Below are 18,140 nucleotides of genomic sequence, written 5' to 3'. Positions count from 1 at the left end.
GAAGCTTGGGGTTATTAAAAGCATCTCAATTTCCCAAATGTAATCCACTCCACTCATCTCTCTGTTCCTCAGTTTCTTCATCCATATAATACGGGGGTTGGACTAGGTCCATGACAGCTCTAAAACCTATGATCCTCATTCTACTTAATTTTGAGGCCAATTCACTGTCCATGTGCACTGCTTTTTCAAGATACATATACTGAAGAACTAGCTCCATGTCTATTTATGTAGCTATGAATCACAATAAAAACTTTTCATTCACTTAGTTTTTCCTGTGAAGATTATTAGGACAAACTATGCTGTGTGGTTTAGGAGGCTTTTCAATGTTCTATCACTTAATAAAAGAAAATTTCATCTACAAATAGCAATTATCTGGTAAAAATGGTCATTTACAGGGAATTCCTACTCCATTTCGATTTTGTATTGAGTACCCTCCCTGACACTGGTAATTAGCTTTGATAAACATACATCTCCCTGCCTTATGCCTTATCTGATATTTAGTATTAGAGGATCAAAGGTCTCTCAGAAATTACATCTTTCAAGTAATCTTGAAATTTATCCCTCTTCTGAACTTTAATATTTTCATTAAAGTTATCATTGCCCTCCCCATCACAGACTGAATTCTCAACCCTTTTATCCCACGCTTCCAATTCAGTCTTGTCACTAAGTTGCTCAGTCTTGCTGATTTCTCCTTTCAGTAAAATACTAGTCTTGATAAATATAAAATAAAATAAAATACTAATACGTTGATAAAGTACTAGTTGAGTACTTTTTCAACACCCCGTAGGATGACAGAAGTATCTTCCTAATTATTCTCCTTACCTTCAGTACTACCTCTCTAACTCCTCTTTCACATAGTGATATAGTGATATCATGAAGTGATCCTCCTAAGGAAAAGGACCAACCATGCCACTTCCCTGCTCAATGGGCTCCTTATGACTTCTAGGACCAAATACAAATTCAATTTTCCTCTTTCCAATTTATTAAGGTACAACTTAAAATATACTAATATAATACTTACTTTGTTTCTAGTCCATTTAAGGCAGCAATGGTATTACATAATACATATAACAGGCCATTATCCAGTAACATATCTGCTACTTTAGAACAAGAATTTAAAATTTGAAGAAGAAGAAAAAGAGAGTTGTGTAAGAGTATGTTGTCACTGAGAGAGGTCTCTATTAGTCCAAGGACTGGAATGATACACCATTTCTGAAAAAGTTCCATGTTCTTCACTTCTTCAAAATCAAATCTATTTTAAAAAAATATACATAACATGCAGCATTTAGTCAAGAATCAGGCATGAGTAGAGAAAAATATCTGTAACACTTGATATTTCCTCTAATTTAATGACTACATTATTTTAAAGGATCTGTCACTAAGACAACTAACTGTATATCTAATGTTAAAGAAGCAGCACTGAGACACACAAAAATCACCATCAACATTTATATGGTGCTTACTATGTGTCAGGCTCTGTGCTGATCTCCTTACAATTATCATTACATTTGATCCTCACAAGAACCTTGGGAAGCAGGTGCTATTATTTTGTCGTTCAGTCATTTTTTAGTTGTGTCCCAACTCTTCATGACCCCATTTGGAGTTTTCCTGGCAAAAATACTGGAGGGGTGGGCCATTTCCTTCTCCAGTTCGTTTTATAAATGAGGAATTGAGGTAAATACAGATAAGTGACTTGCTCAGAATCACTCAGCTAGGAAGTATCTGAGGCCAGATTTGAATTTAGGAAGAGGAGTCTTTCTGATTCTAGGCTTGGTGCTCTAACCACTATGGAACCCAGTCACCCTATTTTACTCCTATTTTATATATGAGGAAACTAGGGAAAACAAAGGTTAAGTGGGTTGCCCAGGATCACACAGTAAGCATCTGAGGCCAGATTTGAACTCAGGCCTTCCTGACTGAAGGCCCAGCCTTTTCTCAATGTTGCCTGGCATATAGCACATTTCATAGTATGTGGTTAATAAATGTTTGCTGACTAGTTAATATGTTTTTTGACTAATAGATAAAATGAACAGGAAATAATATTAGCAGTACATTAAAAAACACATCAAAGTATGTATTTGGCAAGGTGGTCTGGACCTGTAACTTCTTAGCATAGAGTTGACCAACTCTATCAATGTCGATCAGCAATTGTTCTAAACCTGATACTGTTCAAGTTCTAGTCATTTCACTATACTTCTTCTCAAAGCACAGCACGCCCACAAAAATTAGTTAAATTATCTGAAGATTGCCTTTTAATTTATTTCCTAAATTCCCTAAGGTTAAATCTAAAGACAAGAGATCATCAAGGAAAAAAACACACTTACTCCTCATCAAGGATAATGGGATGGCCAAAGAACATTTCCATGAAGCATTCCAAAAGTTTCTGAGTTCCCTGATGAAGATATAACTGATTGGCTAGCAAGGCAAAGCCACGGTTCTTCAAGAATTTATCTTTCTGTTCCTTAGATGCTCTACTAAAATATGCAGCCAAAAGCTAAGCAAAAAATGATTAGGATAACTTAGTCAATTATGCTTATATTAAAATATATATTTACAATTCATTCTGATTAGCTCCATTAGAGAAAGAAATTAAAGAGAAAGTATTATCATTACAGTAAGAAAGATTATTTACCATGATTTTTAGAATTCAGAGTTAGTACCAAAGTATTCATATAATATTGAATAGAATCACTATTCTTTATCTCAGAAGAAAACTGTCAGATAAGTGCTTTAAATTACTGACAAAACTTTTGGAAGTGAGTTACCAAAGCTAAGAAATATAAAAGTTTTAAAACACTGCATTTCAAAGAATGGATGATGGTTGATAAGCATTTTTATAGTAGGGATTCCTTCTGGACATGGGTTAAAGACTAGAGGGTTCCTGAGGTTCTTTCCAAATTTATAAAACTTGTCATCCTGTGAAAGGTAAGTCTTTATATTCATTGTTATGTTTCTGGGAAACACTTAAAACACTGCCATTAAACTAAGCTACCATTAATATTTAATTCTAATGACAGACTTACATAGGACTTGGAAAAATCAGCACTTTTTTTCTATGCCTAGGGAAATAGCTTTTTGCCTCAGCATGATGTTAGGCAAAGGCTATAAACAGAACATCCATTCTTTATCTCAGAAGAAAACAATCAGATAATTGCCTTAAATTATATAATAAACTTTTTGGAAGTGAGTCACCAAATCCTATTCCAAAAAGCTGAGAAATATGAAAGTTATGTTTGTTTTTCTTTTCTTTTCTTTTTTTTTTTAAAGCAATCAGGGTTAAGTAACTTGCTCAAGGTTACACGGCCAGTTATTTCTGGGTGTGGTGCTAAGTATCTGAGCCTGGATTCGATCCCCAGGTCATCCCGACACTGGAGCTGGTGCTCTTACTCGCTGTGCTACTGGGCCACCCCTTGTTTTTCATTTTTAAACACTGTTTCAAGGAAGGGATGATAACTCAACAGGCATTTTTATAGTGGGGATCCTTTTGGATATAGAGTGGACTAGATGGTCCCTCAAGTTCTAACTCTGTAAAATCTTATTCTGTGAAAAGTAAATGGATATTCAGTTTACTACATATCTGAGAAACACTCAAATGACAAAATTAATTTAGTATCATGCAAAATTCCTATTTTTCCCCCAAACATTGCAAATGATTTGAAAGCAACCAGATGTGTGAATCTGTTGTCAAAATACTACACTGACCTAGATAGAAGACTACAATTTTTGGTTGTTTCACTATTGCTACTGAGTTAAACTTTAGAGTTATAATCTTATTTGAGATTCAATTTCATTTACATATATTTTCTAAATTAAAAGTTGCATTTAACATTTGTTCCTACTTTAATAACTCCTTGTTGTATAGGAGGTGATGGGTGGTTGAGAAGAACTATAAGTGTGTCTGCTTGAATAAGTTTGTCCATCACATGCTCAAGCATGATATCAGGCAGAATCAGAAGAACTCCACGTAAGAGGTCATATAACCCACAGCATATAAGGACCAGACAGTCCTCAGTTGAACTAAAAATAAGAAAGAGAAAGCATTATCTCCACAGTAAGAAAGATATATATCACAGAATTCAGTGTTAGTATTCCTATAATACTGAATAGTCTCTAACATTTAACAAGTTTCCTGACTTAATACTTTTTCACAAGTTAACTCAATAGCATCACTAATATTTAAAATCCATAACTCTTAAAACTTTTTTTTCTGATTAAAGAATTTTCTCTCTAATAATCATGTGGTTAAATAGAATTAAATACTATATATAATTAAAGAGAACCTTTTTTATCACTAAAATGTGTCCTAATTATAAGGAGTAAAAGAATAAATTGATATATTTAATTTCAAGAAATGTTAATATTCTCAAAGAAAAATTCAGCATTTGCATACCTATCAGTACTTGTAGTTTGCTTATAAGTTTGTTCATAACCTGGAGTAAAGGTAAAGTTTTCCCAATCTTCAGGAACAATGTTCTTGTCAGCAAGACTTGGCCATCGTGCAACAGCTGAAGATCCATTCTGAGAAGGAAAAGCTAGCCCTAAACTTGCAATAGTACTATGGCTTCTCTGAAATGAAGAAAGCCCCTTTAGGTTATCAGGGCGGCGTAAAGAGAATTCATCTCCAGGACTTTCATTATCAAATCTCAGATCTGCATTTGGATCTTTCTTATCCAATACAATTGAAGGGTATTCTTCTGACTCTGGTTTTGGAACATCATTGACAAAAATTTGTGGGGAAGGTGATTCTTCTGATTCACACATGGTTTTGGCTGATTCACAACTGCTGATGAATATTTCCTCATGGACTGTTTTAGCTATTTCTGCATTCTTCCTGGAATTAAATTTCTCTGGCTGGGTAGAAGAAATCTCATCTGGAATACTCTGTAAATTATCGACACTCCAGCCCAAACTTCCTGATAGTTTACGTGGTTGCACTAGCGGTGAAGAAGCAGGTGATGTTGGTACACTTTTAGAGCGTAGTATTTGAACTACATTCTGCTGTGGAATAGTGCTCGGAGAACTGCTTCCTGACAAGATCAGATAGGAAATAACATTTTAGATTATACCTAAAACACTTCATTTGTCCAGCTGCCTTCACAGAATAAAATGATCCACCTAAATATAAACCAAATAAAGGAATTTTCTAGATAACTGCTACTTAATATTCTTAAATACCAAAGCTTTTATAAACCAACTTAATGGAATTAATTCTAAAATACATTATGTGCAGTATTATGTGATACATTATTACGAGCATTATTTTATTACCATAAGATTATGGTATTTAAGAACTGGTTATAACATTAGGGTATATGTAATCCAAGTTATCATTCTACAGATGTGGAAAATGAGGTCTGGTGGTTAAGTGATTTGTCATACAAGGTATTCTAACCCAGGTCTTTCTTTTGACTTCAAATCCTGTTCTTTTTCCATTTCTTAATGCTGTCCTTTTCTGGCTTACAATGCACATGAATTAACCTCTTCTGCATTACTCAGGGTTGATACTATTAAAACATTTATTGCGCTGTAATAAAGTTGTTGAGTTGAAGGATGCTCTTGAAGGCTTCTGAGATCTTAGTAAGGATGCTAAAGAGACCCAGAATTTTACTTGACAACTGATGGAAAGAAAGGAAGGAAAGAATCTGATAACTAGATAAAAGAAGAAAAAGGTATTAATAAGTTTATCAAAGATCCAAAACTAGAAAATTCTAGGTGGGACAAATGGAAAGAGATTTGGGAATAGGAAAGAAACCCTGTTAGAAGAAATATCTTAAAGTAGATAAAGCAAAAATAAAAAAAGACAAAGTACTTTCTTTGCAAAGGATGAAGAATTTTTTAAAATCCTCATTCAAGGGGGAAAAAAAAGCAATTATTAGAGACAAATGGAAAACTCTAAACTTGACTCTAATAACATTAAATGTGAATGGATTAAAAAAAATTGTATTTAAAAAAGAGTGACAGCTTGGATAAAAACAACAAAACATTATAAAATGATGCTTATAAGAAAGACACTAGATAGACACACAAGAGTTAGGATCGAAAGAGATTCCAACACCTCTTAAAACATGGGGCCGAACCTACTAAGATGAAATTCAACAGGCATATAATGTAAAATCTTACACTGGGTACAAAAAATTAATATCACCAAGTACAAGATAATAGAGGATAGTAATACTGCAGTTGTTCTGAGAAAGATTTAATATGAGTCAATGTAATTATTAGTCATTAGTTAACATCAGTCAATAAGTTTCTCCCCACTCCAATCCATCCTCCATTTAGCCACAACAGTGATTTTCCTAAAGCTTCAGTCCAATCATGTCACTTCACCGTCTCCTAACCCTCTCAATAAAATCCAGTGGCTCTCCATCACCTCCAGGATCAAATACAACATACTCTGCTTAGCATTCAAAGCTTTTAACAACCTAGTTCCTTCCTCCCTTTCCAGGCTTTCTATGCCTTACTTCCCACTACAAACTGTGCGATCCAGCCTCCTTGCTGTTCCACAAATAAGATACTCCATCTATCAGCTCTGGGCATTTTTATCTAGCTATCTCCCATGTCTGGAATGCTTTTATTCCTCATCTCCAATTACCGGCTTCTATGACTTCTTTTAAGTTCCAACTAAAATTTCAACTTCCAAACCCCTCTTAATTCTGGGTTTTCCCTTTCTTAATTATTTCTGCATATAAGCTTGGTTTTTTTTTTTTTAAATTTATCCTGCATATAAGCTTGTTTGCACATATTTATTTGCTTGTTCCTCTCTCCTAGAGGGCAGGAACAGTCTTTTGCCACTTTTTGTATCCATAGAGCTTATCACAGTGCCTGGCACATAGTAGGTACTTGATAAATATTTACTGACTGACTCATCAGTGAGATATGAAAGCCAAAAAATCTAATGGAATCTTAGACCACATTAACTGGGGTATAATTTCCAGTAATAAGGAAATTACAATACATTGTGTTCTATTCTTTTCATACTTTACCAGGAGTATTTTTTTTTTAGTTCAGAGTGCCATAGTCTAAGAAAAACACTGTTAGGTTGAAGAGTGTTCAGGTGAAGGTAACCAAGATTATGAAAGGCCTAGGATCCAAGGCATAACAAGAAGGGTTGTCATGTGGAAGAGGAATGAGACTTGTTCTGTTTAGCCCAAGGGGGAAGAACCAAAAGTACTGGATGGAAGTTGCAAAGAAGCAAATTTAGTCTTCATGTCAGAAAAAGATTTTCAAACAATTAGAGGTATACAAAAGTGGCATGGGCTGCCTTGAGAGATGGTGAGTTCTCCCCTTTGGAGATCTTTAAGCAGGGGTTAGAAGATCACTTCTTGACTATATTTTAGTAGAGATTCTTTTGTGTTTAGGTTGGACAAGATGAATACTGAAGTTTCTTCGAACTCTCATGTTCTACAATTTTAAAAAATGCATACTTTTGAAAAATTACTAAAAAACTAATACAATATAGCTTTAAAACTAAATTTTTTACTACAAATCTCAGAAACTACTAGAAAACTGTTCTGGAATTTTGATGGCAAAACACAATAAAAGTGGAATCTTATATAAAGATTGGGGTAATGATGACTATATATCTACACTATTTTATGGTTTAGAGATAGAGACATGGCCACGGTAGATATAAAATCAAAGAACTGGTATGGAATAGAACAGAGCCAGAGACAAGGAAGACAGTGAATATAAATTTAAGTCAAAAGTAGAAGGAAGGTGACAATGAATGGTGGCAGGACAAGAAAGAGAAATGGAACCTGGACAGAATTAAGATGAATGAGCATGGTTGAGACTAGAGTGAAGGCAAAAACTCCTGACTATTTGAATTTCCCTCTATTTGGAATATTTGTTTCTTGTTTATTCATTTCATTAGTTCTCCTAAGGATTCAGGTTGAACAGAAGTTTGGTAGGCCATTTTTGAGTTACTTTTTCATGTAGAATATAACATAATAAAATTATATTTCCATAAAAATATTCTTAATTTCCTCAACTTAGTCTCCAATTAGTAGGAATTATTCAAATAATATTACTAAATTATACATTTTTATACATCCCAAAGCCTAAAAATGAGGGTTTTTTTGGGGGGGAGGAGAGGAAGAATAGCGTTGTAGCCAATGTTACCTTCAGACAGTGAAGCAGTAAAACCAGATGGACTTATAACTGTAAATCCAGGACTAGTAATACTCTTTCCTCCACTGCTGGAATGCCTCAGGTACATGATTGACTGTATTTTTTCTTGAAATATTTTGCCATCTAGAATAAAACAAGAGAAACAATCTAACATTTAAGAAATCTTTTCCTTAACAAAAGAATCATAAAAAAGGGAAATTCATTAAACCAAACAAACCTTTTAAATCAGTGCCTTAAATTCAATTTTAATAAAGAACCAAAAATTTACAACAAATTTTAGAAACATCAATAGAATTTTTGGGGAACATGTAAGTAGATTATTCTTGCTTACACAAAATTTTTATATTGCATTTATAGTCACAAGCAAAAATTAGCACTTCTTTTCAAGATAAAGTCCTTGTTTATTCATCTTATATACTTAATTTGTGGGAGGATAAAGACATGTATTGCATAGGATGGACAGGCATGGATAGACTGTTATCTGCATTGACGGGTGGAACATTCAAAATGATTTTTACAGACCTATTTCAGTATGTACCTAAGCATATTGTTCCTGTCCTTTAGAAGATTATTATATTTTCTATTTCTCTCATATTCTTCAGAAAGACCTATCACAGTAGTAGATATGTAACAGGTTGTCAATAAATTCATTTTTATAGATTACAGAGGAAGTAATTAATAGGAAACTAGGCAAAGATAGCCTACCTTGCTCCCTAATGTCATTGACACCACTGTTATAGTATCATATTTTAAATAATCTCTTTGGAAACTTTCAATGTATGCAATCCTATCCATATCCTCAATAGAATCATCTGCCAACCTCCAAAATAAATTATCCTTGGTGCAACAAGGAGCCATTGAAGGTTAAGGGAGTGATATAGTCATAGCTGTACTTCAGGAAGATTATTTTGAGCAGTGTCAAGGACAGACTGGAGGAAGAAAATAAAATTGAAGTAGGGAGACTAACTAGGGAGCAGGTAAGAGATGATAAACTCGAGTGGTGTTTTTATGAGTGGATAGATTTAAGAAATAGGAAAGAGAATCAACAATGCTTGGCAACCGATGCTTTCATAGGCATTCTACACTTCCCACAATACCTGGTGACCTGGGTCACCTTCTCTTACTTCACTTCCCAGGATGGAGGAAACCCCAATGACTGCAACCATTATGCAAGCTCATCTCAACTTTCATGGTTACTTATCAAACAGCTCTTCTACATACTCTTCTCTCTTCCTCAAAATGTCTTATACATTCTCCCTCTCACCCTAAGTAGGAAGAGATGTCCCCTTCTCCTCTCCAGAGTTGACCACACTAACTATGCTTGATCTTCTGTTTCCTGCAGACCTTGAACCAATAATCATTTCCTATTATATCTTCAACTCTCTCTAAGGAGGTCTTTCTTCTCTAAGAAACTGAGTAGTTTTTTAATATCCTAAAAACCAACACAAAAAAAATCCTTCTCTCAACCCTGCTACCTTCTCAAACTATTACACTCTCTCCTTCCTTCAGTGATGATCTCTTTGAAAAAGGAGTCCACCTTCACTGGCATTATTTCCTCAATATACGTTTACTGTTTAGTCATTACACCCCACCCCTACCATTACTACTATCATTAAAATAATAACTTCATCAAACACTGCTTAAGCATCTTCTATGCCTCATTCACTTCCACAATTTCAATTACCAACTCCATGCAGAGGACTCCTAAACAACTCTCAGTAGTCCTGATCTTTCTTTAGAGTTCCAGACTTACTTTTCTGTCCACAGGTCGTCTTTATCAGAATGTCCCATTAATACTTCAAATTTAAGAGAGTAACTAAGCTCATCATCCTTCCTGCTAAATAATTTTTTTTTAATGTTACTGTGAGTGGAAAAATCATTTATCAAGTTTCTCATGTTTGCAGTGCTAAGGGTAACTTTGATTGTTTCTACTTCTTTATCCTTCATATCCAAGCAGTTACCAACTACTAAAATATTCTGCCTTCACAGAATTTCTAACATCAATTCTTACTGTCACTATTCTAGTATAGTCTATACTCTTGAAATTGCCTCCTTAGAGAGTTTCACATACTTATACTCTTCTGCTTCCAACTCATCCTTTATACCTCTGCCAAAAAAACCTTTTTTAATTTAAACATAGACCTATTCATGTCATTCCTATGCCAAAAAAAAATAACATATTCAGTGAATAACCCTATTCTCTCCAAGTGAAATTTAAGCTCTTTGATTTGGCATTCAAAGGTCTCAACAATTTGGCACCTAGCTTTTTCTCATACTAATCCCTTTCACAGATTCTAGGCTGCAAGCTAAAATATTGTACTATCTGACTCTCAATAGGCATTGAACTCTTGCAAATCTATGCCTAAGCTCCTCTTGGTCCCTATAGCATGTCCCTTGGGAATATCCTCTCTTCCTTTCTAAAATGAATTTAAGACAAATCTTACAAACTCAAATTACATGCCACCTTCTATATCTTCCATGTTCCTGTGCTCAACAACAACTTGTCACATCAGATTTCACACAGGACTTTGTTTTGTACTTTTCCAATGCACTTACTGTACATTATTGTATATTATACCTATCTCTGTTGATGTAGTTATTTCCTTCACTAGAATGAGTTCTAGAGGAAGAATCATACATTATTATATTTTCTATCTTCCCTAGAGTCTGGCACAGTGCTTTTGCATGCAATGGAAGCTTAATATGCTTGTTCTTTTGTATTATATGGGTAAAGTCTTTAAAATTCTACTCCCATGTCTCACTATGATACACAGGTTAAATCAGATTTGCCTGGTCAAAGCTAACCAATTGCAAAAGAAGCTGTGTGCAGACAAGGGGAGGGACTGGTGAAATAACACTGGAAAGACTGTTGCCAAACTGTGGAGCACCCTGAATGCCAGGCTAAGGAGTATATATTTCATTAAAAAAACTGAGGTATCACTGACAATTTCTGAACTGTAGTATAGCTTGCTTAGACGTTGCCTTTCATGAAATTTCTTTTTTTTTTTTTTAAGCAATCGGGGTTAAGTAACTTGCTCAAGGTTACATGGCCAGTTATTTCTGGGTGTGGTGCTGAGTATCTGAGCCCGGATTTGATCCAGGTCATCCCGACGCTGGAGCTGGTGCTCTTACTCGCTGAGCCACCTGGCCACCCCTATGAAACTTCTTAATGAATACCTAATGCTACCTTTAGAAAAAATATTTATTTTAAATTTATGGGATAAAACAAGCATTTCCATAACATAGTATAGTAAAAAAAAAAAAAAGACTGTACATGAAACTATTATGTACAACTTGCTATTCCTTTTAAATATATAATAAAGTTATCATGTAAATTTCTTTTTCCCCCTTCCCCCTTTTTTTAAACATTGAATGAATTAGAAAGAAAAAAATAAGATGATTAAACATAATCTAACACATGAACATACCTACCTATATGCAAGGAAAAGTAGAAGTTGGTGGGATTATGACAAACGTAAGTATTAGTAGGAGGGTGAACTGCTAAGAGGAAGTTGAAAATAAGTGTCAATAATTCCAGATCTGGGGGTGAACCAAGAACTTCTTCAATTATTTTCACAAAGGAACTACAAACCTCCCGAGGCATCGATGTCAGGTGTCCCTCTTTGTGTTCCTGAAAACAACAATATTATTGTAAAGAGAACCATCAGATAACAACAATCTTTACTTCACAGCACATCTCTTTAAAAGAAGAATATTTAACTTAGAGGGAGAATGATGGAGGAAACAGATGCTTGTAATCAGGAAGAACTCCTGATATTGACAGGCTCTGTGAGTGCCACTAAAAGGATTCTTACATGGAAAGAAGTCCTCAGGCTGACAAAAATCAAGGAACTTTTGCAAAGAGGACTTAACTGGTTACTATAAAGTACATATAGAGAACTGAATTATATTCAATAATTAGTAAAGATTATTATTATTGAATGTTATTAAATATTTGCTATTTCACTGCATATAATATGAAACTTAGAATTCACTAAAGAGTAATGACAACACAGGGATGGCATAATGGAAGGAGGAATGGATTAGTAGTAAGGATACATGGGTTCAATTCCATTACCTAGATATGTAACCTGAGGCAAATCAATTAACCTTATCAGTGTCAGTTTTCTCATCTGCAAAAAAACGAGCCAGATGATTTCTAAGATCTTTTCCAACTCTAACATTCTACGATATAAGCCTGAAACAGAGGCATAACATAATTATATAGAGATATGCTAAAGCTATCTCTACCAAAATTAAAGCAGTTAATAATTTCCTGGCTGGTTTAAAGGCTAATTTCATCCTTGAAAGAGAAGAGGAAGCAAAGTGAGGAACTTCTATACAGGACTTGATGGTCATCATTCATGCTCAGCAATCTGGGGGCAAGACTGGGGGAGGGGGAGGGGAGAAGTGATAAAGGTTAACCAGGAATGATGATTAACAAGGCAGAAATAGGCAAAAGGTTAAAGGGGAAGGGCAGGGAGAAGGTTGTGAGAAATTATAGGGTACTAGAAAGTAATTACTGAAACGAATGATTATAAGGAAATGATGGTATAACTAGATTTCATGAACTCCTATGGAGAAAAAAAACCCTTTAGAGCCTTCAGCAGAAGAATGATCTAGAAGTAGAAGAGAGGAATGCAGCAAGTATCCTAATGCTTCCTTCTCAGCTTAGTGAGAATGGAATCACCTCCCCTGAAGATTTGGAGGAATGTAATATTCTTCAAGTTTCTAAAAATACAAGAAGATAGAAGGAATAACAACTGATATTTAATAGGATCAAATGAGATAACATATGTAAAGCACTTTACAAACCTTAAAGTGATATGCTATTATCTATAATTTGACATGGAACCAACTACTGTTTGAGGCAATTCATTCTTCTTTTCTTGTTGTTCCATTGTGTCAGTCAAGTCAGACTTCTTGTGACCCCATTTGGGGTTTTTTTGGCAAAGATATTGGAGTGGTTTGCCATTTCCTTCACCAGCTCATTTTATAGATGAGGAAACTGAGGCAAACATGGTCAAGTGACTTGCTCAGGGTCACACAACTAGTAAGTGTCTGAGGTCAGATTTGAACTCAGGAAAATGAGTCTCCCTGACCCCAGGCCTGGCATTCTATCCACTGAGCCACTTTGCTGCCCCCAATTCTCCTTTTATATTGCTTAATTTTTAGTAAGTTTTTCCTTACCCTGAGCCTAAATCTACCTTTATATAATTCCCATATAAATCTTCTAGTTCTGCGTAAGGGACAAGCAGACCAAATTTAATCTCTCTACAAAAATTTATAATCCTAAGCACTAAAGAGGCAAATAAAAAAATATATATTTTTAAAAGGAGTACGAGAATTCAAATTTTCTAAAAGTACCTGTAAAACCTGACAAGTTAGTAGAAAGTGATGAACCACTCGAGCTTTCAATAACTGCTTGATATTAAACATCTGTAGGTGGTGATTAGCTCTAATAAGGACTTCAAGTGCTGCCAAGAGAGTTTCCCAAACACCTTGCTGGAAAAATAAGCAACATTAATTAGCCAATGAGCAAGCTAAAACATGGTAAATGGCTTTCTAAAAATACATTCTACATACCAACTTAACCACATTCTTAATAATGATCAAATTTATCTGAAAGTAAAGAAACACTAACTCCTATAATTCTGATTTTTAGTGTTCGCAATTTCCCATGCCAAATTACTTTGTGTTTAGTTTGTATTTCTCAGTGTAATTGTCCACTTCACCAAAGAGGAAATAAATTCCCTGGGTGCAAGAATAGTTTTATTTGAATCTGTGTATCCTAGGTACCTTATACCTAGACAGCACTTAATAAAATGAATTCAAAGTACACTTATACTTTGTCAGCACTTAATTAAGCCTTAATGAACAGAAATGATAGGTTTGTAGTATTTAGATATTTTTTCTTAAAAATAATAATTTTAGGGGTGGCTAGGTGGCACAGTAAGTAAAGCACCAGCCCCGGAGTCAGGAGAACCCAAGTTTGGTTCCAGCCTCAGACACTTAACACCCACACCCTCACACAAAAACTAGCCGAGTAACCTTGGGCAAGTTACTTAACCCCAATTGCCCTCCAAAAGGCAAAAAAAAAAATTTATATTTAGATCTGGAAGGGTCTTTAAGGATTGATTGTCTAATCCAAACCCTTCATTTTACAGTTGAAATTGAAGCCTGAAAATGTAAGTGACTTTGCCCATAGTCACATAGGCAGTAAGCAGGGGCACCAAGATAGGATCTCGAGTTATCTGACTGCCAGATACAGCATTCTTTCCACTATACTTGTATTTGATGCTTCAATAAATGACCTCATTCTGGAAGTAAATGGTATACAAATATCTGAGAAAACTGTTTCCCCTTAAAAAGTAAGCTATCTACTCAAGGTACAAAAACACCGTTATTTTGCTTGTTGAATTTAAGTTAGAACAACACTAAAATAGTAAATATACATGTAAAATCCAATGTTTCCTACACTTACTTAAAAGGTAGTGCTTATTCAAGTAATGATATCAATGTAGGCTATTACAAATTATTAGTTCTGACACTAAAACAAAAAAAACCTGATAAAATTTAAATTACATGGTTTATCTTTTGCAATAATTAAGATAACTAAAACTCCAAATAAACCATTTGCAGATTACTATGCCATTCTCAGTAAACAATTTTATAGGCTCCTAGACTCACTTAAAGGGCCCTTAGAAGCCATCTAGATCCCTACCCCACCCCTCATTTTGCAGATCAGGGTGATGAGAAATTCTACACTTGAAAATGCAGACTCAAAAGGTTTTTTTTTTTATTTGAATCTATTATTTCATTGGCATAGGGAACTCACGGGGAGAAATGATCTGTACAGAACAATTGCTTTGTAACTTGAGAGTGTCAGAGACTTGCTTAGGCTATTAAGAGGTAAAATGACTTCCCCAATATCACAGAGTCAGTGTGTGTTGGAGGTGGGACTTAAACTCAAGTCCTCTCAAATCCAGTGCTGGCTCCCTACCCACTAGGGCCATGCTGCTTCTTATCTTCTTCCTTCTCTCCCTCCCTAAAAAAAAAAATCCTCAAATATTTATTGAATTCTTGATTGTTTATAAGAGAATAGGGATATCCCCAAAAAACCAAATCCAAAGTTAATCTTCAAATCTATTAACTATGAATAACTGCCACTCTCACCATCTGCTTTTCCTAAAAAAAAAAAAAAGAAAAGAAAAAAAAAGGCAGGATTAAATTGCTCCAGTTTCAAGCCTTTAAGGTTTTTTTCCCCCTGTTATTCCCAAGTTAATAAACCCTAAATAAGAAAGGAAAAAAAAACCTACCCTTATATACACTAAATAAGTCCTTCATTTAATGTGTGTGTTAGGGCAAATATTCTACTTGCCACTCCAGTCTCCATTGGTTTTTATTCTTTTTCTCCTACCCCTTTATATAGATGTTCCTTGAGACTCCATCATTCTATCTCTTCTCTCTATTTACTCTTCCCCTTGGCAAAACTTATCTGCTATCATTTTTGAGGGATACTCCTTGACCTCTCTCATGAACTAATCTCATATTTATAGTTGCCTATTAGGTACATCTACTTGAACTTTTCCTCAGACTTTGTATGTCCAACACAAATTCAAGTTTCTCCAGTCAGTCAACAACAAGCATTTATTAAGTGGTTGCTATGTGGCATAGACAGAGCTTGGAGCCTAGAGTCAGGAAAACCTGCATTCAAAATCAGTCTCAGACACTTAACACCTGTGTGATCCCAGGCAACTTGCCTAACCTGTTTGCCTGAATTTTCTAAATAGTGAAATAGGGATAACAGCAGCACCTCCTTCTTAGAGTTGGAATGAGGATCAAATGAGATAATATTTATAAAGCACTTGGCAGCGCCTGGCACACAGCAGGCACTTAATAAACGTTCCTACCCTCCCATCTCTTTCCCTTCCCTAAGCCCTCTGCTAACCTCCCCTAAACATTCTTCTTGCTTCCCCATTTCTATTAGTCCCTTTATTTTTCTCCTAATCAGCCACACTCTAAACCTCAAACTAAGCTTTTATTCCTCATTCGACACCCCGACACATCCAATTAATTGTTAAATACTATTAATTCTATCACACTGACATATGTTGAATCCATCACCTTTTCCATTCTCCTTGCCACTAAGTTTCATTGCTTCTAGCATGTACTGATGCAATAGTCACCCAAACACATCCCTCTTTCCATGCACTAAACCAGAGTCGGGGAAGTTTCGGCCTTGAGGCCACATGTGGCCCTCTAGGTTCTTAAGTGCAGCTCCTGACTGGATCCAAACTTCAAAGAACAAATCCCAAAAGGATTCCTCACCCCTGAAAAACCATCCTACACATTACTGTCATAGTAAACTCAACAAAACAGTTCAAAGCTTGTCATTTCTCTACTCAAAAATCTTCAATGTCTACAAAAGTCCAAAGCTCTTGACCTAGTATTCAAGGTTCTTTATACCATATCACCCCAATTTATCTTTTCAGCCTTACCTTCTACTACCACCCATAGGTGTCTTATTCTCAAACACAACTGGATTACCCCCAATGCATTTAAATCCCTTCTTTGCCTATTCTCCTGCTATATTCCCAGTGAAAAATATTATCTTTCCACTTTTCTGTCATCATCCAACATCTTTCCAGTGTCAATTTAAGTCATAGTTTCAACAAAAACTTTCTTGATCCCTTTCCCAACTATGTATGATCACTCCCTCTTTGAAATATTTATAGCATTGCAGCCACTAAAATAATTATGTACACTCATCACATATTCTACTTGGTAGTGTATCTGTTTGTAGAGACTTTTGTTATTATAACTTGATAGTAGGAACTGTGTTATTGTCGTGGCTACCACACTGGCATACCTAGGATAGCTGCTAGCACAGGTTCTTAGATCTGCTTTTACTAGGAAAGATAGCTGTTTTAGGGATCAACAATCTTTTAAAATTACATTCACTAGTTGATGGGAAAAGTCAGGACCCTGAACTTCAGAGAAAATACAAGCAGAGAAATAAATACCAACAGAAAGGGCTCTGACTGCTTGAATCAACTATACATTTTACATATGTCCCTGGACTGAGAGAGCCTTTACATCTAAGCAGTCAGGGAGCTCTGAACATTCATTGACTCAGAATCTTCACCAGGGAATCACAAGAAGCAAGCCCCCCAAAGCAAAATACCAACTCAGGGTATATATACACTTCTTAGAGCCATAAGGCATCACAACCCTCGTGACTCAGTGTCTAATAAGAAATTACCAAAAGGTGTAAAAGCTTTCCTACAAGCAAGCTTCTCCTAAGCAAACTTTCCTCCCCCAATAGGCTCTATGATTCAGGATGTATCACAGCTGGGTACACAGGTCTATTAATGGGCAGGGAAGATTTTATCCCATTAACATTACAGTTACGTGTTTTAACTCCCCCAGTATTAAATATAGTACATGCTGCACAAATATCTTTGGGTGCTAATGTTTATTCAATTTAAAAGTAACCAGAAAAAAAACATTAAATCTGTTCAACTTAAAGTTATCATTTAAGTGCTGTTTGTTAAAGTGAAGTTATCAAACCATGGGCAAATTAACAGATGGTGTTTGCCTAAGGACAGAAGTCTTAACTTAAAGATTTTAAGAACAATAAAAGTACTTTTCAAAAAACATTGAGAAAGTGATAAAATATTACTGCAACTGACTCTAAGTAGTTTTAATTACTGCTGTTGAATTTAACAAATGTGCTTTAAAAAAAAAGTTAGGCCATATGCAGTGGTGAATTCCTGTAATTCCTGCAACTGCAAAGGCTAAAGCTGATGGACTGAGTGAATTTACAGGTTCTGAGATACAGTGAACTGAGTCAATTAGGTAGCTGAACTCAATCCATCACCAATATGAGCAAGGGGAAAGGGTAGGGAGGGGAACATTCTGCTTGAAGAGGGGTAAACCAACCAACAACAGGTGAAAAACAGAACAGGGCAATGATAGGATCTCTTCTATAAGCATCCACTGCACTT

The 18,140-nt window shown here is 35.3% G+C and overlaps 1 protein-coding gene across 1 annotated transcript in view; it reads right to left on the bottom strand.

Annotated features, from left to right (window-relative positions):
• The window catches only part of LYST (lysosomal trafficking regulator), a gene marked incomplete at its 3' end in the record, with an annotated part of 140,233 nt that overhangs the window by 41,657 nt on the left and 80,436 nt on the right, over positions 1–18,140 (bottom strand). The window contains exons 20-26 of the mRNA XM_069064505.1: positions 13,498–13,631; positions 11,563–11,761; positions 8,122–8,253; positions 4,391–5,027; positions 3,840–4,017; positions 2,325–2,494; positions 1,022–1,252 (exon numbers count right to left, since the gene is read on the bottom strand). Of these exons, the coding sequence (XP_068920606.1) occupies positions 1,022–1,252; positions 2,325–2,494; positions 3,840–4,017; positions 4,391–5,027; positions 8,122–8,253; positions 11,563–11,761; positions 13,498–13,631 (1,681 nt within the window). The remainder of the gene's footprint in view (positions 1–1,021; positions 1,253–2,324; positions 2,495–3,839; positions 4,018–4,390; positions 5,028–8,121; positions 8,254–11,562; positions 11,762–13,497; positions 13,632–18,140) is intronic.

The sequence above is a fragment of the Petaurus breviceps genome, unplaced genomic scaffold (assembly GCF_028583685.1).
Source record: "Petaurus breviceps papuanus isolate PSGF00001 unplaced genomic scaffold, PetGlider_PUasm1.0 90633, whole genome shotgun sequence".
Lineage (NCBI taxonomy): Eukaryota > Metazoa > Chordata > Mammalia > Diprotodontia > Petauridae > Petaurus > Petaurus breviceps.
The sequence above is the reverse complement of the archived record's forward strand: the minus strand, read 5'-3'. Positions and strand labels throughout refer to the sequence as shown.